Below are 27,146 nucleotides of genomic sequence, written 5' to 3' on the forward strand. Positions count from 1 at the left end.
TGCAATGGTATATTATTACTTTATTTTTTGCCAATCTGACAAGCATAAGGAGCTATTATATTACTACTTTAGTTTGCATTTCCCTGGAAAGCAATTTGGCAAATCTATGAATTTAATAATGGCAAATGCTTTTCCAGGAACACAGAGGAATAGGTACTTGGACCTATAGTCCAAATAAAAACAACTCAAAATCCAATGTTAAAAAAAAAAAAATACTAAAAATCAGCCACAAAAAGTTATCAAATTTCTAGACCAGAAAATAAGAGGTTGGAAACACAAATGAATAATTAAAAGTAGGCTCTTGCCGTAAACTAGAATGCCCAGAAAGGGCTGAGGGCTGTTAGTATAAACCACAAATAACCCTCCTATCCTTACCACCATCTCCTAAGCAAATTCAAGAAAAATCCATTCAAGGTTGACACTGGCTGGGGAAGGGTTAGAAAAATCACCTCTGGAATCTGGAACTACAAATAGACTGCTGTTTCTGTAGACTGAATTAAAAACTCCTAAGTGGTCTAAAGCCACTAAACTGATATCAGAATCACATGGAACTGCTATTAAAATACTGTTTTAGCCCCTAACTCTTAAGTGTTTATTTTAGTAGATCCAGGGTGGGTCCAATAATCTGTATAACAAGTTCATAGGTGATATGAAACCATGTCAGGACCACTGATGCAGAATGATTCAAGTGCCTCAGTTTGGAGGGTTAGGGGAGAGATTTATGATAAGGATGGCACTGCAGATTGGAGGTTCATAAATGGTGTTAAATTGAATGGGTATCAATATAGAAAATTTTAAAATAAGACTGGACTCCTATCTTATATCATATTTAAAAATCAATTCCAAAAAGATTAAAGTTTTAAGGCAAAACTACAATGCTTTCATTAGTTACTGAAGAATACCTTTAATACCTTGGAGAAAGGAAGACTCTAAAAAAGTAGTCAGAGTGAAAAGTACAACATTAAATATGCCCATCAAAAGTTTCCATTGGAAAGGAAACGTCTCGGACTTGATTTAAAATTCTTTAGGAAAATTGTGGGGAGTAGAGATAGATGATGTAAGTTAAGGCGAAAATCTTGATGAATGTTGGATATGCTTGATAAGGGTTTACAATACTATTTTCTCTATGTATATTTTTTTCTTATAAAAATTTTAAAAAGCATAAAACTCAAAGATGACTTAGAACTTACATAACTAATAAAAAGAATACAGAATATATGAAGAAATTTTATGAATCACTTAGAAAAGTAACTCAAAAGAAAAATAAGCAAAAGGCAGACACATGAACAGAGGAAATATTTATGGCCAATAAATAAGCAACATGGAAAAGAAAATAATTATCACAGTGAAATACCAGTTCCTTCCCATTAAACTTAACAAAAATTAGGAAACTTGACAAAGGTAAAAGGTAATGAGGTTATGGAATAACTAGATATTCAGTCACTGCTAATGGGAATGGAAACTGACATAAATCACTTCAAGAAACAGTTTGGTACTTGCAGCCAAAAAAGTGAAGACCTATCCACCCCAGCAATTCCTCTTATCTTGAAGAGCTCTTACACCTGAAGGGACCCAAAGACTTTCCAAGGCATCAATTTTAAAAACACCAAAAATAACTAACTTCCCTTTTCCTAACACTGACTTAAGGAAAAATTTGGCCCTCTCTCATTTTATGAAAGAAAGTCACACCCATTCCAAATCTTATTTTGATACACCACTGCTACAGTGATATAAAGCCTATCTGGTACCAAAGGAAGAGGCTAACGTACTTTTTTTTTTTTTTTTTTGGTATAAAGGATTGAACCCAGTGGGGCTTAACTTCTGAGCCACACCACCAATCCTTTTTTATATTTTATTTAGAGTTGCTTAGGGCCTTGCTAAATTGCTGAGGCTGACTTGGAAATCACAATTCTCCTGATTCAGCCTCCAGAGCCGCTGGGGAAAACAGGCCTGCCCCACAGAGCCCAGCCTAACATTTACTTTACTCAAAGAATCCTAAAATACCAACCACCCCATCCCTTAGTCCTTACCGTTAAGAAATATGCTAAGCAATAAAATTCTACTTTCATGTTAAATTCTGAACAATTCCAATGCTATTTTTATTAATTGTAAACTATTAATAGTTGCAGTAAATGTTGATCTTTATAGCCTAATGGCCAATAAAAAATTAACAAAATTTGAAACATGGAATTTTATGTTTAAATACTATTATTTTCATATCCTACTGGTTACCTTAAGACCATTGTGAGTTTTTTTTATTAAGTTCTAGTTGGACACAATACTTTTATTGTATTTATTTATTTTAATATGGTACTAAGGATCCAACCCAGCACCCCGCACATGCTAGGAGAGTGCTCTACCACTGAGCCACAACCCCAACCCCTTGAGCTTATTTTTAAGCATTAGTATTTTCAGTTTTTCTGAAACTGTATCCTCTGTGATATTCAAGTATTATCATAAAAAAAATTAGATGTCAATTTTAAAATATGCAAAAGGTACTTTTTTTTTAATTTGGCAGGGGAGGGGGGACTTTAAAAAAAAAAAACTGAAGCACACTGACCAAGATAGAGCACACATGTACCCCAGGAGTCATATATAAAATTTCCTGGCAGCACTGTTTATGGTAATACTGCAAAATAGGAAACTACAGAAATTCTATCAATGGTAAATAAATAAATTATGATATATTCATTCAATGGAATATATCAATATGAAAATGAATAATATAAACAATAATGTGGATGAACATACAAATAATATTCATATATTTAGATTGACTGATTGATTGATTTTAAAACATTTAAAACCAAGCCTACTGTTTGAGGATGTTTACTGTGTAGGAATACATAAATGGATGGTAAATGATGAAAAAACATAAGGAAAACAGTGGTTATCATGGTGGCATCAATACATAGGACACAAAGGGAGGCTCTATGAAACACAAATGTTCTGTTTCTTAGAATGGATGATGGTGCACGAGGATTCACTATATTAAGATATTCATATAACATACTATATATATTTGAGTATAAAATGTATTTTACAATGCAAGTAATTTTTAAAATTGTCCTTCAAGCCACTGTAATCCCAGTGGCTCAGGAGGCTGAGGCAGGAGGGTCACGAGTTCAAAGCCAGCCTCAGCAAAAGAAAGGTGCCAAGCAACTTGGTGAGACCCTGTCTCTAAATAAAATGCAAAATAGGGCTGGGATGATGTGTCTCAGTGGGCCAAGGGCCCCCAAGTTCAATCCCTGGTAACGCCCATCACCCCAAAATTGTCCTTCAACCCAGAATTTCCCCTCTTGGTAATTTATCCTATAGAAATAATGGCATCAGTATGCCAAGAAATTATGAATAGGAGTTTTGTTTGTTAGTAGCAAAAATTGACCGTCTATAAAAACAGCTACTATGCATTAAATATTCCTACTAGGGAGCATCATGTAGCCATTAAAAAGAATCTGAAGAATTTCAAGTATAGTACTTGAGGGATTTTCACAATATTTTAAGTGAGAAAATCAAGATCTGATACGTTATCTGTAACAGAAATCCACTTTTATAAAACAATGGCCATATATTATTATATCCATGTAAATAGATCACAAAGGATCAAATTTATCTGGCAAGTAGGGGTGTAAGGGATTAAAAAAGGTGAAGAAATTCCCCCCCAAAATTGTGTATGTATGTGTGTACACTGAATATACACACATTAAAGAATTACCAAACTGTTAAGTGGTATTTGCCTTGGGGAATAGATTTTTACATAATTATATTTTATGTATTTCAATATTTAATAGCATGTATGATTTCAGGAAACATCAAGAAAGACACTGTCAAAGTATTTCTGGGCTCTAGAATAGATGACAATACATATCCCAACTGGTAATATCAATAAAGAGACAGCCCTGGGTAGCCAGTTCATAAAATGGAGAGTAAAGTCATTAAGCTGCACTCACCCCGAGTAGTTTTTTCCAACATGTTTGAAATGTATTTTTCACCTGGTAATGTGCATACAAATCACCTGGGCATTTTTGAAATGCAGACTATTTGAGTAATTCTAAGGTGTGACCTGAGATTCTGCTTTTCGAATGAATTCCCAAATGAAGGTTATATCGTTGATCCACACACAGTTCAACTAGTAGAGCAGTGGGCACTTGGAAAGTGCTAGGCCCTGAAGTCAGTACTTAAGCAAATATTTTATCATATAATCCTTTTTACAGTCTTATGGAAATAGGTTTCATCATGCCCATCTACAGACAACTAAACTGAAGCTCACAGGAGTAGCAAGAAAACAGAAGGGAAATATGCTATCTAGAGTAAGTTAGTTAATGAATTCCTACCTGCCTTGGAATCTCTTCAAGAGAAATATTCTTTCCTACTTTTAAGAAATAATCTTTCAGGAGGATACCAGTGTTCCAGGAACTTATACTTCATAGCAAATGGGACCTAGAGCCATAAAACAAAAGAAGCACAGGCATATAAACAGCAACACCCAGAAATCTGTCAGAAATGCAAAGTTTCAGCCCCCATTCCAAACGTATTGAATTAGAAACTCTAAGGAGTCTGATTCTGATTCTCAGAGCCACTGAGAGCTACAAAACATCAACAAAGGATTAAGGGAAAAGGAGAGGGTGTCAAGTGACTGTAAAATTAATTTGGTAAGTAGTGAATTAAAATGAGTTATCCAAGGTAGTGCAAGCCTATAATTATGGCAACTCAGGGAGAGGATTTCAAGTTGGAGACCAGCCTGAACAACTTAGTGAGTTCCTGTCTCAATATAAAAAAATAAAAAAATAAAGGATAAGGGTGTTACTCTGCGGTACAGTGCCCTGGGTTCAATCACAGCACCAGAAAATAAATAAAAATTTAAAATGAGATAGTTTTTTAATTAAAGAACTCTGTAACAAGTGGCAAACTAACCTTGCTACAGCTCTCTTCCTTTCAGGAGAATCTTATGAGACCAGTGTTCTACAAGATAACCTTTCAATGATACTGTCCAAAGTGTATTCTGTTCCTTACATTTTAGGGCTCACACCTGGAATCAGACCTGAGTATAAATCTGACCTCCATTTGTGAAAGGGTATTCTCTTATTGTCTTTTTTTCCCTTACATACACATGCACATACACACTAATTAGTAACAAAACTCAAACACATATTTTATTATTTCTTTTCTAAGCTCTCTATTAGATTATATGCTTGTTTCTGAAGGACAAGGTTTTCTTCATCTTTGCTTTCCCAATACCAGAAAGTAATCTATTGTGGCAGACACTGAATATTTCTTGACTTAATAAATAACAAAGAAAAATCAAATACAAACACTAAATATGAGAATTAAAAAAAAAACATTTCAAGTTTCCTGGCTAAATTTTAAGTGGGCTCACTCACAAAAACATTACCTAAGCCCTGTGCTGCTTTTGTTTATAAAAGTCCACTGTCTCATATTCATATGTAGGATAAGGAATATTTTCCTCTAAGCCTTGCAACACATAATCTTTTTAAGTCTTTAAGACATTAAGTATATGGACACATAGCTAAAATAAGAATAATATTAATGGATGGTAGAAAATTAGGTCCCCAACAGACCTCAACTTTCTGTGAAGAAAATCTGTCAGATTTCTCAAATTCCATTAAGGGCTCCTGACAAATGAGAACTGCTTTCCAAATATCAAGGAGTAAACCTGACAGAACTAGTTTACCACTCCTCTGGGGGGAAAAAAAAAGTCTAACAACCACCTTCTCTGAACAAATAGTAGCATGTCCCTTTCTATAAGTATCTTTATCATTTCCTTTAGTGCCCTAGCCTACAAGAGGACACTTCTCTAGGTTGCTTGTAACACACATTTAATCACCTTATTCCGGTTTGTTAATGGAATTTTGCTTGCACTAGTATATTCAGAGGCAAGCCGTGGACATTGTTTAAGGAAAACAAAAAAAAGCCTCATTATTCTATAGTCCCTCATTATATGGGAAATTGAAGTCTAAGAAAATGAGAGATGAACATAATTAAGCTAGTATAACTGACTTCAAAATAAAACTGTTGCTACCATACCAGTGCCTCTTCCAAAAACACAATATATCAAAAGTGAATGTACAGCAATAGTGACCAAATGATATTGTGATATTGTGAGCATGTGTGAATATGTAAAATGAATCTCACATTCATGTATAATTATGATTCACCCATACTTTTTTTTAAAAAAGTGAATGCAGCTAACCATGTCCCAGATTGCCTTTATGGCTTTTCCTCAAGACTCTTTCCTAGTTTTTAAAGAATTCTCTTTTCCCCAGATAGTAAAGGAACCCAGGCTGAGGTGCCATGATGCCAAAGGCTTTCCTCACTCCAGCAATTTGATAAGGAAGGCTGAAGAGCTGAAGAGCAGATCCTATTCCTGCTCCTCTCTCAACTTTGAGTCCTGGAGTCACATTTACAACTCAGTAGGCTGTTTTACTATGACAGGGCCAAAAGAACTCCATTTTCTGGTTCTTCCTATGTAAGGCTGAAATTTCTTTTAGCCTCAGCAGTTGTTTGGAATTGTACAGAAAACATAATCTTTGACTCATTTATACTTCCTGGGCTTAAATATATAAACAACACAAATCATAGGTAGAAAAAAAACATGTATACCTAGCCACTGTCAACCTATTTTTTAAAAAGATTTAGACTAAATCAAAATAAATACCCAACTCATGAATCTTTATTCAACCACTTCCCTACATTCCTTGACAAGTAGAGTTGCTGCCACACTTGGAAACACTGATCCTAAAAACAAAGTTCCCTGAACTTTGTCCTTTCCCCAAGGATTTACAATTTGTAAATAAACCAACCACTATCTCACTTTGCTGCAGTGACTCCTATCAAATATTTAATGTCAGGGCTGGGTTGTGGCTCAGTGGTAGAGTACTTGCCTCACACATGTGAGGCCATGGGTTCAAACCTCAGCACCACAGAAAATAAATGAATAAAATAAAGCTTTAAAAAAATTTAATGACATCCCCAAACTTTGCTTATCAGATAATTTAAAGAATGGACAAAACAAATTGTGTTACATTGTAACTAAGTTCTCTCTTATTAGTGATATCTACATACTCAAGCCTACAATATTTATCATTAAACACTTTGGACAGTCTTAGTTTTAGTGTCCACAAATTAGAGTACAGTGTTATTATCATACATAAACTGAGGGGTGGGGTGAAGTGGACAGAGCACAAGAAATGGGAATAGCAAGAAACTTTCCCATGACTGCCCCCCTCCTCAAAATGTACTTATTTTACACTTAGTCAAACCTTGAACTCTTGACATAAAAGAGTACATGCTATATGGCTCCATTTATATGAAGTTCAACAACAGGCAAAACTAGTCTATGGTAACAGAAATAGGTAATATTAACAGCCTCTTGGAAGTACAGGGTTATGACTAGGAAAAAGAATGAGTGAACTTTTTGGGGATCATGAAAGTATTCTCTGTTTTGATAATGTGTTAGTTGGTTGTAAAGTTTATGTATTTGTTAAACCTCTTCAAATTCTATACTTCGGATCTATGCATTTCACCGTATATGAATTAATCCTCAATTTTAAAAAAGGAAAAAAAGTAGCTGCTTCCTTCCTATAAACAGATCAGTGCCCAAGGATAAAATCAGAGAAAACTGGATTGGGGGGGGGGGGCGTCCTGAAATAGTTAAAACCAAAAAAGATTACAAGATGAAAGTGACAATTATGAAGCTCCATGAAAATATAGCTATTGTCTGTTATATTCACTACTATCACCATTTAGCACAACTTAATAATTTGTTACATAAATACAAAAAACTATTTAAAAAATCAGAGTACTATCTCTCCTCAAATAAGTACTTAGACATGAAAAGAATTCCAAGATTAATGGCTCTTCATCAACTTAGGTTAATAGATCCTCTTTGAGAATCTGATGAAAACCAAGGATTATTCCTCTAGAAAAATTAACATAAAACACAAAATTTTGTTGTATACATCAAAGCTTCATCATAGGCCTCCCAATGATGTCTATATATCCTACTTCTCAGAACTATGTTAGGTTACTTGACAAAAGGGAATAGAGGCTGCAGATGGAACTAGTTGTCTTAATCAGATGATCTGAAAATAGGTTACCCTGGATTATCTGGGTAAACCCAATGTAATCACAGGGGTCCTGAAAACATGGAAGAGTCTTGCAGAAGAGTCAAAACAGAGAGATGGCAGTATAAATAAACAGCCCAGTGCTGCTGGCTATGAGGACAAAGGATGGGGCCATGCAGGTGGCTTCTAAAAACTAAAAAAGGTTAAGGAAACAGACTCTCCCCCAAATCTCCACAAGCAGCTTACCAATATCTTGATTTAACAAAGCAAGACTCACTGAGCCTTCTAATTTCTAGAACTATAAGATAATAAAAGTTGTGCAGTTTGAAGCCCCTACATTTGTGGTAATTTGTTAAGACTACTGGTAGAAAACTAATATTCATGGTGAAATGAAAAAAGCACTAATTCAGGCATTATGAGTTATCACCTAAAAGTCAAATATCTTAATATCTCAAAGCCTTAATTTTCTCATTTGTAAAATTATGTTTTCTGTCTCTTGCTAAGTATTAGCTGAAGAGTATGTCAATATGCTTTTTAAATGATAAAATATCTATAGATGTGAACTAGTCATATTATTACACAAGATCATATTGATCAAGATAACATCCATACTGGCATATTAAAATATATTCAACACCATATACAACTCAAAGAGTTCTAGAAACAAAGCTCCGACTGTATTGAAACTATTCCTATTGTGTATTTTTGAAAGCTTTCTATCAAAAAAAAAATTCAGCCTTTTAATTTCTAGAAAATTACAAATTTTACAAATTGTTGGTTACATTTTAGATGGTTAAGAACTAAGTCTACTACGTATTTCTATATTCCATATAAAACACACCAAATAGCAATCTGTAAAAACTTCTTAAAAAGCATACAGATACTATCTATGTATAAGAAATTGTTATGAGGGGAAACCAATATTGATGCAAGTATGTCACTTGCAGTGCTATTAATTCTAAATTATAAAACAGGATTATCTAAATAAATACCATCCACAAAATGTTTTTTAGGTTATCTATTACCTTTGACTTCTCACATTTTACTATCATAATAATTACCTTCTTCCTACTCTTCACAAATATTCCAAAAAATAAAAAAGAGACAGTCTCTATGAAATTCAAACCAAGGCTGAGGTAGGTGGACCGTGAGTTCAAGATCAGCATCCACAACTTAGCAAAGCTCTAAGCGACTCAGCAAGACCCTGACTCTAAATAAAATACGTAAAAGGGCGAGAGATGTTGCTCGGTAGTTAAGCAACCCCTAGATTCAATTCCTGGTACCAAAGGAAAAAAAATCAATCCAATATATTTGGTAATAAAGTTTTTTCTTCTTCATTTGTAGGATGTAGAAGACTTATATATACCATTTTGATTTAAAATTGTAACCCTGTACCATTAAAATTGACACAAATCTTGTGTAAAAAATCAGTTTTATAAGTCAATGACACAAAGGAAATATTTAAAATGCATAAACACCCAAAACTATTGTGTATACAGATTACATAATGAATTACAAATCAATACAAAATAAATGAACTCAAGTGAAAAATGGGAAAAGCCATGAAAGGTAATTAAACACATGGAAAAAATGCCCATTTTGACAGCAATCAGGAGATATAAATATTAAAAGTATCAAGCCAAACAGTAAAGTAAGTAGAATTATATCTAATATAAAAGGATACCACCTAGTAATAGCAAAGTTATAGGAAATTATACTACTGGTATAGAATAAAGTATGCCCATCAATGTTTATAGCAGCTCAATTCGCAATAGCTAAGCTATGAAACCTACCTAGGTACTCTTCAACAGATGAATAGATAAAGAAAATATGTACATATACACAATGGCATATTACTCAGCCATAAAAAAGAATGAAATTACAGGATTTGCTGATAAATGGATGTAACTGAAGACTATAATACTAAGTGAAATAAGCCAATTCCAAAAAACCAAAGATCATAGGTTCTCATGTTAACTCACAATAAACCTGGGGGGGGCGGGAAAGAGGGGGTGTTCACTGGATTAGAAAAAGGGGAGTGAAGGATAGAGAAGGGGGATGGAAATACGAAAGACAATAGACTGAATCAGTCATAGCTTTCTTGTGTTCGTACATGAATATATGAACAGTGTAACTCCACATCACGTACAACCACAAAAATTGGAAATTATGCTCCATGTATATGCAATACATCAAAATACATTCTATTGTCATGTATAACTAAAAAGTACAAAGCAAAAATATACACCTTTGGGGAGGACGGTTCAATATCTATTAAAAACTAAAGTACTGGGGCTGGGATGTGGCTCTAGCAGTAGCCCGCTCGCCTGGCATGCACGGGGGGTGCTGGGTTCGATCCTCAGCACCACATAAAAATAAAATAAAATAAAATAAAGACGTTGTGTCCACTGAAAACTAAAAAATAAATATAAAAAAATTCTCTCTCTAAAAAAATTAAAGTATGCATTCCACTGGACTAAAAATCTCTAATTCTAGTTATCTGCTGTATAATAATTTTTCTGGTCTTTCTTCCAGGTTTCTGGAACAAAGCTTTAGAACATATGAACTTTCCCAAGTACCTGGCATTATTCATTGAGTCCTTTGTATGACATCTGACTTACTGCTAAAGACATGATTCAGAATGAAAGCTAGTCACCAAAAAAAAAAAAAAAAAGCTATGTAATAGGAGAGTTGGGGCTTTGAGCCAGCCCAATTTACACAAAGATTTTCAGTTGACTGGCAAATATTTTTCTTTCTTTCTTTTCTATGTATGTGTGCCTGTCTATATCCAAGGGGATTTGTATTTATTTATTAGTTCTTTGTAGTTATACATGACAGTAGAATTCATTTTAATATAATTACACAAGCATGGAATATATCTTATTCTAATTAGGGCCCCATCCCTGTGGATGTATAGAATGCTGGAATTCACCGTGATATATTCATATATGTACACAAGAAAATTACGTCAGATTCATTCCACTTTCCTTTTCCTATCTCCTCTCCCCTTCATTCCCATTTGTTTAATCTACTAAACTTCTTTTCTTCCCCCTCCCCAAATTTTCAATTATCATGCCTATATAATGAAATCCAAATGAAAAATTTAAAAGTCTAGATATCTAGGCTTGGAGGAGCACAGATATGCCCAGGAGAAAACCATAGCCTGACTCCATAAGGAAAATAAACTCTGTGTTTAGGATTCCCCCAAAAACTTGCATTATAGTCCCTTCATTTGATTGATCCTCATCTATATCCTTTAAAATAAAAATGTTAACTATGAGTACAGTATGTTCCTGAGCTCTGTAAGCCACTGTAGTAAATTATTAAACCAGAGGAGTCATGAACCCCTAAAACTGGTAGCCAGGTGTGTAGCCATGCAGGTGGCTTGGAGACTGCCCCAAAGTGTTTTTGGCATGTGAAATAAAAACAGACTTCTTGGGATAGTACCCTTAAACTTTAGTCTGACACTAATTCAGAATAGTATCCATCCTATTAAAGTCTGTACATGGGTATAAAGACATATAACAATGAATATGAATATTTGAATATGAATGTTTCTACAAAACTGGAAAAACAGAAACATCCTAAATAATACAATAGTTAAATAAACTATGGTACATGTATACTATTGGATTTTAAGTACACAATAATTAAAAAGAAGAGTTGCATTTCTATGTTCCCTCATAGGAAAAATCCCCTAAACACATTAAACAGAAAAAGGTTTTAGAAGACTATCATATGGCTGTATTCTTAGCAATTAACAACTTCCATCTCCATCACAAAATTACAAATAAAAAAAATTAAACTTTTTTCCTATGTACTATAAGTATGTAAGTGTGTTAAAAAGTCAGGAAGTATGTATACAAAAATGATAATAGTTACATTGAGGAGAAAATGGGATCACTAAAGGGGAGAACTAAAAAGTGCCTTCCATTTATCTGAACTAACTGAAATTTGTAGTGATTTTTAATCTCTTCTACATTAAAAAGAAAAAAGAGGATTTCCAACTAAAAATGATTGGCTGAACGTATTCAGCAGCCTCTGTTCAGTCTAAACATCTTATTAAAATAATAAAAATGTAAATTTTAAGGGGAATAAGGTTATTAAAGGATAGACTATAAAAAAATAAAAATAAAAGCAATTATCATTAGACTTTGGAAAGAAAATGTATGAGTGATCACTATCATTGCTGAACCAGGAAAACAGAAAAGCAACTGGATTTACACCAGGGACAAGAACTGGCCAGCACAAAACATCCCCAGAAGCAGGAGTGAAGGCGGGCCTGAAAAGAAATTTTCACCTGCTGGTCTGTGTGAGAAGCTTTAGCTCTTCCAGCTGTCCTCCCTGGCTTCTAGAAGGTAGGCAACCCTGGCATTAGACTGGAGGTTTGCAATTTGGAGGGGGAAAGTTTCCACACTTGGTGACAATGTCAATAGCTGAAGGCAGAGGTACTATGTTGATATATGAGCCCATAGGATGGAGATTAAATAAAAGTATCATGTTGAATGCTGAGACTCCAAATACTTTCACTCTACTCTTAGAACCCCCCAAAAATTATGTCTTGACCTAGACACAGTAGCACATGTCTGAATTCCAAGGAACTCAAGAGGCTACAGCAGAAGGATCACAAGTTTAAGATCAGCCTCGAAAACTTAAGAGACCCTGTCCCTAAATAAAAAAAAAAAAAAAAGAAAAAAAAATATATATATGCCTCAGCAGTAAAGTATCCTGAGTACAACCCCCAGTAGAGCAAATCAAAAACAAAACCCAAAAAAAACTATGAAAATAAATTAGGGCTGAGATTGTGGGTCAGTGGTAGAGCACTCGCCTAATACATGTGAGGCACTGGGTTTGATCTCCAGCACCACATAAAAAAATAAAGTTATTTTGAGTCCATCTACAACTACAAATATTTAAAATTAAATTAATTAAATTTCCTCAATACTAAAAACATGCTAATAAAAAAGTACACCATCAGGCAACACATAGAAGGCAATATTCATAATTCATATTTCTGGAAAAAGATTTTTGTGTCCATAATATATAAAGGATTTAACAACTCAATAATGAAAACCAGAAAAAAGGTTAGAATTGTAGTTCAGTGGTAGAGCACCTGCCTAGCATGTACTAGGCCCTAGGTCCCCAGCTGGGGAGGTGGGGAGTCTTTCATGTAAGAAAAATCATAACTGGAAAATATGACCAAGCCTAAGAGAAAAGGCAATTAATTTAATATTCTTAAGAAAAGAGACCAGACAGATGATTCTACATACAGAGAGAGCTTCCAATCAATTTTTAAGTACCCTACTTTAATGTACCAGTAATCAGCCAAATATCACCAAACACTTAAAGAAAACAAAAAACTTAAGCCAAGAGAAAAATAACTGGGAAGAAAGTAAGAAATTAGGAAGGGAAAAAAGCATACACATAAGTAAACATACATATATGAACATATATAAACAAACATGCAAAAATACACATAATAGTCTCAGAAAAGATGTTGTTATCACAAAACAAAAATGTAATGTATGGACCCCCTAAAGCTCAGGAAATAATGCCCAGAGTAAATAAATGAGGCAGCATCAAATTAAAAAACTTCTGCCCAGCAAAGGAAACTAAGAAATGTGAAGAAAGAACCTACAGAATGGGAAAAAAATCTTTGCTACTCTCTGACAGTAGATTAATGTCTAGAATATATAAAAAAACCTGAAAGACTTTAAACCAAACAAAAAACAAAAAACCTAATTAATAAATAGACAAATGAATTGAACAGTCACTTCCCAAAAGAAGAAATACAAATGGCCAACACATGTATAAAAAAAAAAAAAGTTCAACATCATTAACAATTACAGAAATGCAAATCAAAACTAAAATGAAATTTCACTTCATACCTGTCAGAATGCCAGTCATCAAGGATACAAATCATAAATTTTGGAGAGAATGTAGAGAAAAAGGAAAACTGTTTACACTCTTGGTGGGTCTATAAATTAGTACAACCACTATGGAAATCAGTATGGAGTGCCTCAAAAGATTAGCCATGGCAACACCATATGACAGAAAGAATTAGTTATCACACCATAGTGATACATGCATACCCATGTTTATATAGCAGCACAATTCACAATAGCCAAACTAAGGAACCAGCCTAGGTATCTATCAACAAATAAATGATCAACAACAACAACAACAAAAAACTGTGTATGTACACATGGAGTTTTATGCATAAAGAAAAATGAAATCGTTATTTACAGGAAAGCAGATGCATAGTGAGAACATTATGTTAAAAGTGAAATAAACCAAACTCAGAGGGTCAATGGTCATAAGTTTTCTGTCATATGCAAAAGCTAGAGAGGAAAAAGGAAAAAGAAAAGTGGGGAGTGGGTTCCAGGACCTCATGAAAAATCAAAGGGAGATCAGTAGAAAAAAGACACCAATGAGTAGGAGATACTGAATGAGGGGGGAAGTGCTGGGGAGTGACGCTGGCCAAATTACATTGTTATATTGTGTGTATGTCCAAATATGTTAACAACAAACCATTATGTACAACTATAATGTGCCAATAAAAAAGTGGGAAAAAATAAATGTATGAAAAAAACCTCACAAAAAGAAAATTCATAAAAATAAAAAACACTGAAATCAAAAGGTAAAAATTATAGAAACAAAAACCAACTTAAGTATTATAACAATGGAAGAAAAAACCTTCCAAAAAAGAACAACAAAAAACCAGAGACTTAAAAAAAAAAATCAAGAAAAGATTCAGCAGAGAATCATGCTAGGTATTCAAAATCTAAATGAGAAGAAAATATGTTGGAACACACAGAAATAATTTTTTGAAACTGCCCAAAATGAAGGACAAAATTTAACAGACTAAAAGAGGCTTACAAATATGCTTTAACAATAACACATTCCTTCCAAGATCCATAATAACAAAAATTTATAACCCTAGGAAAAGAACCTAAAAGTTTGGGATGGGGGGGGGTGGTCATACAAAGAATCAACAACCAGAATGACAACCATATACCCAACAACACATCTAAAATCTAAGAGAAAATAATTTCCAACCTAGAACTCAATGTCAAGCCAAAGCAGTAATCAAGAGTGAAGGCAGGCTAGGCACATGCCTATAATCCCAGGTAAGTAGGAGGCTGAGGCAGAAGGGTCACAAATTTAAGGCCAGCCTGGGCAATTCTCTAAGACCCTGTCTCAAAATAAAAAGGGTCAAGGGTGTAAGCTGAGTGATAGAACACTTCCTTAGTATGTGTGAGGCCTTAGGTTCAATCTCCCCACCCTGAGGGAGGGAGGGGATAAATATGTTTTTGTTTTTGTTTTTTTTTTTTTTTTAAAGAGAGAGTTATCGGTGGACACAACATCTTTGTTGGTATGTGGTGCTGAGGATCGAACCCAGGCCACATGCATGCCAGGCAAGCGCGCTACCACTTGAGCCACATCCCCAGCCCATAAATATGTTTTGACTCAAAAACTTTTACCTTACATACATTGTTTCTCAGTAGGACAAAAACAATGCCGAAAAACAATGGAGAATATCAAGAAAGAAAAGACACAACATCAAAGTATTAGAAGATTGATCATAAAAGGGAAATGGATTCTCCTGGACCAATTCAGAATGGGCAGGCCAGAAGGCCCCAGAAGAGACCTTATCAAGATGAAATTCAGAGAGGATCTAATGTATATGAACAAACTGAGATTTACATTACCAAGGGAGGGCTGTAAAACTAAATAATCTTTCAAGAAACTAAGCAAAAATTTTAAAACACAAAGATTGTACAGGAAAAGAAAAGCAGCCAATGTGAACTCTGAATTACTAAAACAAAGTTCGATATGTTCTACAGAATAATGATGTATACAGAATACATAACATTTAAATACTATAACTGTTAAGTAGACCAACATCTCCAAATAATTTAAGGAAATTTATCTACCCTCCTTACTTTTTATGAGACTCGAAGGCGATAGGTTCTTGAGAAATCACTTTCCTCATCTATGAATTACTACATAAAAGCAATGGTATTAGTTCAATATTTATGAAGACATTAGTTGTGGTTTGATTTTAAAGAAACAAACAACAATCCTTAAAAATGCTGTATATGGTCAGATGGAGCAAGAGTGGACAAGGGGAGTTATAAAGGAATTAAGCCTTGAAGGTGCTCGCCTTGTTGTTAGCAGGGATTGAACCCAGGGGCACTCAACCACTGTGCTGCAACCCCACTTCTTATTTTTTTTTTATTATTATTGTTTTTTTGTAGTTGTAGATGGACAGAATGCCTTTATTTTATTTTTACGTGGTGCTGAGGATCGAACCTAGTGCCCCATGCATGCTAGGTAAGCACTCTGCCACTGAGCTACAGCCCCAACCCCTCACCCCTTATTTTTTGAGTTAAGAGTCTTGCTGAGTTACTTAGGACCTTGCTAAATTGCTGAGGATGGCTTTGAACTTGGGATCCTCCTGCCTCAGCCTAGAGTCACTAGGATTACAGGCATGTGTCATCACTCCTGGCTACTGGAAGTGTTTTGAAGAAATACTGTGATAGGGATCTGAGGAAAAACAAATCAAGACTTCGGACCTCTCAGACTAGAAGATGCAAAGGTGGCAGCAGAGCAATGATTAATTGCTTTATTAAAGATGCGCCATATCATACAACAATTATAAAGAGGCTGAATCTGGGATGGGTAGTGTGCTTGCCCAGCATGTGGGAGACCCTGGCTTCAACTTAAAAAATAAAAAATAAATTTTAAAAGCTAAGCCTTCAGATTCTGTCCTGAAGCAGCAGTACATACTTAACAAAAAGTCTGACCTGCCTTATCTTCTTACCAATCATCTTAGCCATCTCCAACCACCCACAAAACAAATTTGAAATAATCTTAAGAATACTTTGTAGCAAATCCAAATGGTTTTTTTTAAAAAAAAAGGCTCTAAACAGCATAATTTTATTCCTAAGGCAATTTTATGATTGTTCCCACTTGTATAACCCATATTATACTTATTTTCTCTGGTTCAAAAATTCCATTTACATATATTAACACAAATAAAGACATAGTCACACTGCTTCTTTCAGAAGCAATGTTTTTCAAGTGATTTAAATATGACAATAATTTTGGTGATCAACAACCTTGTTTAAGAACATATAAAGTGCTTGCTTAGGCAGCACACATTAGAATTGGAATGATACAGGGAAGATTAGCACAGCCCCTGTATAAGGAGAACACACAAATTCACAATCCAACCACATTTTTTAAAAAATTAACATAAATACACAATATTATTAAATATATTTTTGAAAATATTCAATATGTACAAAGTTTTTACCACATATATGGCACAGTAAACGTGCTGTAAAGCTTAATTCAAATATTCACAGGAGAATTTTGTTAGAAAACACATTTTTAAAAATAACAAAAAATAAAAGTTTAGATTCTTTTTGCAAAATCTGAGAAACTGGGAAGGAAATAGGGCATGAGAGTAAAGTACATGGTCCTCCTAACCATGAGCTAATCAGAGTCCTTCTGATAGAGATAGAAATAATCCCCTCTTTTTTAAGCCTCCAAAATCACAAAGGGTTAGAAGTAAAGATGAGCCTGCAGGTCATCAGCTTAAAAGGCCTATATTCAACAGAATAGGATAAAGTAGGGAAAAGCAAAATGAGATTAGGGCATCTGCACAAATTATGTGCATGGGTGTATACACATACACACACACACAATTGCTACATTTTGGTTCCAGTGGTCTTGGTTCTTTGCACCTGTTCCTTCAATTCTGTGCACAACCCTAGGATACTTTCCAATAATTAGAGAACAATATATTATTTTTCACTTGTTTTTTTAAGCTGTTTCCATCATTTAAAACTCATAGATTCTATGATCACAAAACAACACTTTCAGTTAACACTAGAAATAACAACAGGGTATTAAAAATGTTAAAGCTATACTTTAAAATAACTCCCAAATGAAAATATCAAAACATGTAGTTAAAATTTATTCCTCAGAATTGTTTTTAAAAGAAAATGTATATATACATATGAAAACACATAGCATTCAAAGCTATGAAAAGTGACTTATTACACTGAGAGGTAATCATAGCTTTAAATGTTTTAATCATTTAAAAAAATAAGTGAAAAATAAATTAAGAAGCTGAGAGAATGAACAAAATTAATTTTACAAAATAGGAAAAAAAGAGATAAGAAGTTGAACTAATGAAACAGAAATCAACAATAAAAGTGGCACAATGGCACAGGCCTGTAATCCCAGATACTCAGGAAGCTGAGACAGGAGGAAGTTCAAAGCCAGCCTCTGCAACTTAGTGAGGTCCCAAGCAACTCAGTGAGACTGTGTCTCTAAATAAAATACAAAATACGGCTGGGGATGTGGCTCAATGATCTAGTGGCCCTGAGTTCAGTCCCCAGTACCAAAAAAAAGAAAAAAAAAATTGTGCTATAAAAAATGTTATGTTAAAAACTGATGGGGTAAAAAAAAACATGTTATCAAAAAATTGTCCATGGATCCAAGAAATCACAAGGGAAATCAGAAGACATTTTCCACTAAATATTAGTAAAAACACTTCAAAATCTGTAGAAGTAAATTTAAAATCTTATATTAGAAAAATCAAAAAGGTTCAAAATCAAAATATTGTATAGAATGTCCCAAGTTTTTGTATTCCAGATGTGTATAATGAAGAAAATAGACATCAATGTTTTATTCTGGTTATTTTTGGTGATATGATTACAAGTAATTGCAACATCTTCTACATGCTTTTCTGTATTTTATTGTTTTCTACTGAATATGTACTGTATTATAATCTTTATGATTTAAAAAGTTAAGTTGTAATTCAATTCTAATCATGGCCTCTTCCTCTGTCTCTTAAAATCCTTACTCCTAGGTCTGTCTCAGCAATTTGACAACTTGGTGAAAGACTGTTTCAAAATAAAAAATAAAAAGGGCTGAGGATATAGTTCAGTGGTAGAGCACTGCTGGTTTCAATCCATAGTATCAGGGGGAAAATATACATATTTACAAATTCTACCATTATGTATAATTATAATGCACACAAAAAAAATCATAAAATCCTTGCACCTCAGATCCTATCCACTATACTCCTGGTTGCTTGTCTCCAATTAATTCACTTTACATTCTCACTTCCAGACTCAGATACATGACATAATTCGATACATTTTCTCTGGAAATAACCTGCACTAACTACTATTTTTTTTTTTTTTGGTCTCATTCAACTTCCCAACCTCACTGCATTAATGAAGGCTACTTTACCACCCATGCTAATTGTTTTTATGAACATTCACAACTTAATGGGGGAAAAAAGTAGACATAAAGTTGAACAAATTCTGAGATACCATACTAAGGTTTTTAAATATTAGCCTATACCCTTAAAAACAAGCTTTATATTCATCCCTTAGTAATCACCCACTTTTTAGATCCACTTATAATCCTCAAATTGATGATTTCTCAATTTTTTTGTAAAGTCCCAAGTTAAAGAATCATTTTCAACTTCTAAAAGGATGCTTCTATCCAGATGGAAATCCGATAGCCACCCAAATTTAACACACCTAGAAGAACTCATTACTTCTGAAAACTGTTCTTCCCATCTTTAATATTGCTTAAAGGTGTCACTATGCACCTAGATTCTCAATTCTATCATTTCTACCTTATAAATCTAGATCAAATCCAATTTTTCTCCTCCCTTGACAATAATTTCAACTTAGGCATCTTCCACGAATTTTCTTTTTTTCCTTTATTTTGCGGTACTAGGGATTGAATCCAATGGCTCGACCATTGAGTTATATTCCCCAGGCCTTTTTATTTATTTTCAGACAGGGTCTACCTAAATTGCACATGCTGGCCTCAAACTTGTAATCCTCCTGTCTTAGCTTCCCAAGTAGCTAGAATTACAGGTATGCACTAAGGTGCCTAGCCCACCAATTACATTCCAAATTTTTTGCTTACTTTCCTGCTACCACATTCTCTGCCTAAAAAACAATCTGGATCAGGGTTGTACACAGTTCAAAAACTAACACTCCACCACTACAGAAGATTATTATCCATGTACATGTATTATCCTACAATGGTACCTCCTGGCCTAATTATACTACCTTGCTTTCAAACTTGATTAAATAAAATAAATGGAGCACTGTAGAACTTTTCAATGATCAGCCCAAATTTCTATTCTCTAGATTCATGTGTTCATCATTCCTCCACACACCCAACAGTCCAGATATGGTCAACTTTTCAGTATACCCTATCAAAGTCCCAGTCTTTTGTGGATTTTTTCTTTAGTCCATAGTCCCTCTCCTCCATAAAATTTTTAAATCCTTCAAACAGTTGAAATGTTACCTTTCTCAGTTAAGCATTCTTTGACTACCCTGGCTAGAGATCCTTCACTAAATGTTTTGTTAAAAGTCCTATTACAGAACTTATAACATTGTATAATCAAAAAGGTCCTCTAAAACCCAAGGGAACATTGAGCAAGAGCAGGAAGAAGCCTTTCATGTTTATACCCATGAAACCTAAAATTCCCAGCCCCTAAAAGAGGCTCATTCATGTTTACTAATATTGTACTTACTATATGCATTATTGCAACTTTTTAAAAAGTTTTTTTTAAAATGAGCTTTTTAAAAAGTTAAGGCAGTTACATGTTTACTGTACTACCTAAGTCTATTAATCAGTGTGGCACACACTTTAAAGAAACTACTTTGGATTCCTACTTTCTGGTGTTTAAACCTTTGCAAAACCCCCACCCCTTGAGTGTGAACCAGACTCATAGTTTGCTTTTAACCAATGAAACCTGCAATAAAGGCCTGGTATACTGATGACATAGATATAGTACTAGCCCATCTTCCTACTCTCTCTACTTTGCTGGCTTTGAAGAAGCAAGCTTCCAAGAACCCAACTACAAGACAATTCTGCCAAACAATTGGAGGCCATCTGAAGACAGATTCTTCCCCATCTGAATCTCTAGATAATGCAATCCTAGCCAATATTTCAAATGGAGTCTTGCAGAGGACTCAGCTATGCTATGCCTAGATCCTTGACCCATAGAAAGAGAAATAAATGTGTGTTGCTTTAAGCAGCTAAATCTGTAGGACACAAATACAATTGGAATGTAAGACATTTCTGAACCCTTTGTTCAGATAAAGGGCTATGTTTTTTCCAATTTCTAAACATATAATGATGGAACACATGATGCAAAATTAAACATTTTAATTAAACAATGTGCTTAGGAATATTTATGTAAGAAGATAAATCTTAGAAAATACTTTGCTACATAATGTAGTTCCTACACTTCTCTTTTAACCCTTTAATAAACCCAATTTTAAGTATATCCAGTGTATGGAAGAACATTAAGGTAATTTACCTTTCAAGATGAATAAGTAATATGAAAGTGGACATTGAAATAAAAACCTACTTACTGGCTACCAAGCAAAACAATTAATTGGAGAAGAGCAGGGGACTTGCTGGAGACCAGAACTACAGTAGCCAATAAGCATCTAAGTACCTAGTATTTACAGCATGCAGTTCTAAGATCAGATAGGGTCCATGCAACTATTAACACTCCTCCCTCCAGCTCACCTTCTACCTTGCGGTCAAGGTACTTCCAAAAAATTCCCAAAGCAGAAATTTCTATGACAGAGGTCACACTTTAGCATGAAACATATTTAAAAATACATGAGATTATAAGTGAGAAACATTAACCACAAAAGTTCCTTTTCAAGACTGGCAGGGGTAGCAGTTAGAAGTGTCATTTTTCTTAGGAAGAGGCAATTCATTCCTCTTCTGCCACTCCCTATAAATGGCTTCAATTGACTAAAATAAATTTCAGAAATAGAAACCATATTAACTATGTCATCTATCCCAAATCCAAATATTTTGGCACTTGATATTGCTAAGAAGTGATGACTGAGAACAATTCAGTAATTTGAGATAATCTACACCATAAAACCTCATATCCATGTTAAAAATCAGGTGAAGTAAACCTTCTCAAAAATACAGATCTTAAGATATGTAGTTTTAAGAGAAAAACCATACTACTTTGACATGAGGAAACAGGCTTCATAAATAACAGGAGGCACCTGAATTCCAAATAGAATATTGCAAACCACAAACTCAAGACAATTAGACAGTCAAAAGCAACACTGTATTCCTGATTTGATTGTTTTCAATTAATTCACTTTACATTCTCACTTCCAGTCTCAGATACATGACATAATTCCATACAATTTCTCTGGAAATAACCTCCACTAACTGCTATATTTTTATAGTCTCATTCAACTTCCCAAACTCACTGCATTAATGAAGGCGATTTTACCACCCATGCTAATTGTTTTTATAAACATTCATGACTTAGTGGGGAAAAAAAGTAGACACAAAGTTGAACAAATCCTGAGATACCATACTAAGGTTTTTAAATATTAGACTATGCCCTTGAAAGCCAGTTTTAAAACAAAAGGGATGGGCAATATTAGTAGTAATCAAGATAGCTTCTCTTCATCTTAATAGTATTAATCTCATCAGTCCAAACAAAAAGAAAAAATTATTCCATTTTTTAAAAACTCCTATACAGATTCTAATCATAGTTTAATGTCCAAGAACTCACTTCTAGGAAATTTCTACAAACTGAAATATCTGGATCAAGCACCTCTTTTTCAGTTCTCCAGAGAGATAATTAAATAAGAGTATATAGCCAAAATATATGTCTAAAAAAGAGTAAAACATAAAACCATAACAGAAAACCTCCTTGTTCAATTTGGCAATTATGATAAAACTACTAACAAATGGATTTGCTACTAGACTCCTAAGATTTAAAAAAAAAAGTGACAGTTTTTCATTTTCTATAATTACATAATAACCCATAAGAGAAAGATTATTAGCCTCATATTTTTCTTATGAGAATAAAACTAAAATAAGTTTTATAAAACAGTTAAGAACTTTTCATTAATTTAGAAATATTCTTTTTCTCAATTTTCAGATGGAGTTCATTACATATGCCCAAAGTTAAAGGACATGCTAATATCATAATACATATAAAAATTAAGCCAATGTAAAGTGTAATCAAGTTGAATTTTTTAAATTATAAGGTTCATCATTCAGCTCCCTAAGTCTCAAAACAATAGTTTTCCTCATTCCATGCACTGACAGACAAAAATCTCACTAAGACAATGCCATTAAAAAATGGGTTTTCACATAAATCTATTCCATCTGTCTCAAGAATTTAAAGTCACAGCCCTCTATTCTGATCTTTTCATTTAAGAACAGGTATCTTCTGATACTTTTCCAGCCTTTCTCAACTGAGGTTTCTCATGTGAATCAGTAAAACACAGAAAATTGATGGTTTCCTCAAAAGTCCCAAGAATGATACATAACCAGAATCATTCTGAATACACTCGGAGAGAAAACGTTATATTCATTGCACACATTGGATAGACAGGAGTGTTCAATTCTCTACAGAGATCTAGTTGGGAAAGACTGCCCAAAGTTCCTCACACTATCCTGTCTTCCAAACCCAAATGCACTAGAACCATAAGCACATAAACCTAAAATTTAGACTTTAAAAAAATGCTTTACCTCCAACTTCCAGCAACTAGATCTTTTTCACTTACTAATTTATTATGAATTAAAAGCATGGGTGTCAACTGTTTGCTCTGGTCTAAATGGAAGTATTAAACAAAATAAACCCATGTAGATATACTTTTTGTCAAAGTGAAGTATAAGCCCTTTAAAATGCAGTAATCAATATATTAAGTAAATAATTAATTTGACAAAACCTTTCCTATTTCTTTTACATATTCTGATGATTAACAGTGCTAAATGCAAATTTTTATTTTAAAAAGAAAAAAAAATTTTAAATCAGTAACAGTCCTTATCTTCAATTCTCTGGAAACTGCTTTACAGCACCTTCAGCTGTGTTGTAATCAAGGCACAGTAAGGACACCACCAATTCTTTTTATCAAAAACAAGATTTTAAAGATGGCCTAACTGTAGGAAAACAACTGATATTTTCATTTACACAGCAAATATTATCATAAATAGATAACTAAAAAGTTAGCCACTCCTTATTAAAGTGGAAAGCGGTATTAAAAAGGTGAGAAAACTAAGCACGACATCTTTATTTTTAACTTATTCTAGTGTGAATGCTGATAGAAAACCAGAACAGATATGTTCTTACTGAATATTCTATTTTACCAACTTTCTACTCAAAGTAATTACATTTATAAACACATGAGTAAAGAGGCTATAAAAATGGAGGGGATAAGTGTTTTCCCTGTTCTTCTGTGCTCAGTTGTATCAGGAAAATTATGCAATTATATGGGAATACTTATCTTCTATGTGTTTCTTTCTTTTCATAAAGGAGGGAGGAAAGGTGGTCTTGATTCAGCATAAAACAAAGAGGCAGAATTCATTTTCCTCAGATGAAGTGCACCCTTTCTTCGGTAAGCAGTTTCCTACTAATTTTTTTTTTCCCACAAGTGACTTTTCCTTAACCATAGTCAATACTGCTCTTCAAAAGAACCTAGCCAATTACTGCCCCCTTGTAGGCAAAGTTGTGATAATTTTTAAACGCTCTCCTAAAGAAACTGTTTAGGATTATTTAAATTTCTAAATTAGGCAGGGCTGACATTAACCATTATGCAAAGTAGCAATTCACTGAGGTTAACAAAAAAAAAACACTTTCAATCAACAAATGCATCCAATTAACGTATATGTGCTAGGTGAGCCCATTTAAAGACGTAAGGATCCCCGATTTTATTTAAAAAATAAAGTCGGTCCAATGGAAATGATAACTTCTTTCTTTTTCAAATACTCAAACGTCCATTTGAGGCCCTCGACTTTTGGCTGCTCCCCACTGGGTCCCCAGACACAACTACATTTAGCAGCGGGTCTCCGCCTGACTTCCTGGTATTAAAAGCCACAACCACGAGGGCTGTTTCGTCAGCTTGTTTTAAAACAATACTTGCTCCATTCTCCTCACTAGGGGTGGGTGGGGAAGGAACTTTCCCTACAGAGGAGCCGCTACCACCCAGGGAAGAGTCCTCACGAGGTTTAAAAATAGAAACCAGGCGTCTGAGCGGCCCCGGCACCGCAGGGGTTAAGTGCAACTCGGGGGGCAGGACGGGCCGGGGTCGAGCCCCGAGAGCCAAGGCTGAAGGAGAAAAGGAGAAGGGTAAAAATAACCGGCGGCCGTGACCCACGTGCAGCTGCGCAAGGCAGACGGGAGGGCCGGGCGCCGAGTGCGGGGAAGGGGCCGTACCTCCAAACATGTGCGGCGAGAGGTGAGCTGGGAGGGAGCCGATCACCAGGCGCGGCCCGCCGGGGCCCCCGCCCGCCGGCCGGTCCCTGCCGCCGCCGCCGCCGCCGTCCTCGGGGCTGCTGTGCACAGAGTCCTGCGAGCCGTACGGACCGCTGCTGCTGTTGGGGATGCTGAAGGAGGACTGCGCGGCTCGGGCCCCCGACGCCACGCTCCCCACGGCCCCGCCGAGGGAGCGGCTGCGCGGGGCTGCCGGGGCCGCCGAGGCCGCCGCTGCGCCGCCCGAAGCGCTGGGCTGATGTGCACTAGGCACCTGAGCCGGAAACCTGCCCGCGGCCGCCTCCCGAGCCCCGCCGCCGCTGCCCGCGGTCCCATTGGCCCCTCCGCTGCTGCTGGAAGGTAGATCCGAGCCTGAGTACGCACGGGTACGGCCGTTAGCGGCGGCCGGGCCGCTCTGCTTGGCGCCCATGTCCGCCCTGCCCCGGGCCGGGCCCGCGCGTAGGGCCCCGAGCGCCGGGAGGGCGGGAGCGAGCGGAGGAGCGAGAGGGCAGGGCCGAAGCGCCGCGGCCGGCCCACTGGGGCCCCCGCACGTCCAGGGCCACCGCCCGGCGCCCCGAGGGGCGGTCGGCGCGCGTCGCGCTTTTCTCCTCGGGGCGGCGGGCGAGATCGGCGACCTGACTGGGCGCAGGAGGTGAGGTGAGAGGGAGGAGGGCCTGGTTCGGCCGCGGCGGGCGCCGCTCGCTGGATCCGGCGCAGGAGGTGGCTCAGGTGGCGGTGCGGCGGCCGCTGGTTTCGGTTCTGGTGCGCCACGACGGGCCGCTGCCGCTCTCTGCCACCGCGCTCTGCGCCCCCGGCCTCGGCACCGCCTCCTCCCGGGCGGTCGCCGCTACAGCCGCCATCCTCCAGCTCCCACGGCGGCTCGCGGGTGAGTGGGAGGCGCCCGCCCAGACTCCGCGGGGGCCACCTTCCCTCCTCCCCCAGCTACCCAGCTGTTATTAACCGAGAAAGAGGAAAAACGGGTGGCGCGTGAAAGGAGGAGGGAGAAGGGGCGGCGCGCGCTTCCCGGCAACCGTCGCCTCGTTCCCCCCCAGAGAAGGAGGGGCCGCGCGGCGTCTGGGCCGTGGTGGTGGGGGCGCCCGGGAGGGGAGGAGGTTCCCGGGCCTCACACCGGAAGGCGGAGGAGCAGCGGGGCCTCGGGCTGCGGCCAAGCTCGTGTGTTTGGGTCGCGCGCGGTGGCGCCGCCCCCGCCCCTCGTACCGTCCAGTGGATTGGCTCGCGCCTTCCTGGCCCCGCCTCCTGTGCCAAGGCCTGCCCGTCCCAGCTCCGCCTAGCCAAGGTGCAGCGGTGTGGTAGGTGCTGCCACCCGCGGACTCCGTGATGGACGGGTCGTTGGCACCGCCCTCCAGGCCAGGGCGCGCCCCCTCCTCTACAGAGGGCCTCATCCCTATTGGAGGAAGGGATCCCCTCAGGGCGCCAATCAAAAGGCGGCCCCTCCTCCCGCACGTGGTCCGTGGTCGTTGGAGAATAGTGTCCCCTTCACCTTTAGCTGGTTGAATGGCTGTGTCCTGTGTCCGAGTCCATTCGGTTTGGGGGGTGTTACCGACTTTGTTGGTGTTACTCTGATTTTTTTAAAAAATTTAAAAGTCAGAAGCTCAACAATGCTGCTGATAAAAGAGAAGATTGAAAACAAAAGAAAGAACTGAGAAGGCTAAAGCCAGCCTGGTCTGAATTAGACTTATCCCGTGAAGGACTTCAACCCTGAGGAAACGCAAAATTGGAAGAAGTATGGATAATCCAGC

At 36.7% G+C, this 27,146-nt stretch overlaps 1 protein-coding gene and 1 long non-coding RNA gene across 7 annotated transcripts in view; one reads left to right on the forward strand and one right to left on the reverse strand.

Annotated features, from left to right (window-relative positions):
• The window catches only part of ZNRF2 (zinc and ring finger 2), a 90,419-nt gene extending 64,470 nt beyond the window's left edge, over nt 1–25,949 (reverse strand). For all 3 annotated transcript variants that reach the window (XR_014021217.1, XM_081287582.1, XM_081287581.1), the window contains exon 1: nt 25,351–25,949. Coding sequence is in view for 2 of the 3 variants with exons in the window: in XM_081287582.1 (XP_081143708.1) it covers nt 25,351–25,816 (466 nt within the window). In the remaining variant the exon portion in view is untranslated. The remainder of the gene's footprint in view (nt 1–25,350) is intronic.
• LOC308645443 overlaps nt 25,259–27,146 on the forward strand; it is a 47,567-nt gene continuing 45,679 nt past the window's right edge. For all 4 annotated transcript variants that reach the window (XR_014021218.1, XR_014021219.1, XR_014021220.1 and 1 more), the window contains exon 1: nt 25,259–25,372. This is a non-coding gene — a long non-coding RNA (uncharacterized lncRNA). The remainder of the gene's footprint in view (nt 25,373–27,146) is intronic.

The sequence above is a fragment of the Spermophilus citellus genome (genome assembly GCF_964194105.1).
Source record: "Spermophilus citellus genome assembly, chromosome: 3".
NCBI classification, from domain to species: Eukaryota; Metazoa; Chordata; class Mammalia; order Rodentia; family Sciuridae; genus Spermophilus; species Spermophilus citellus.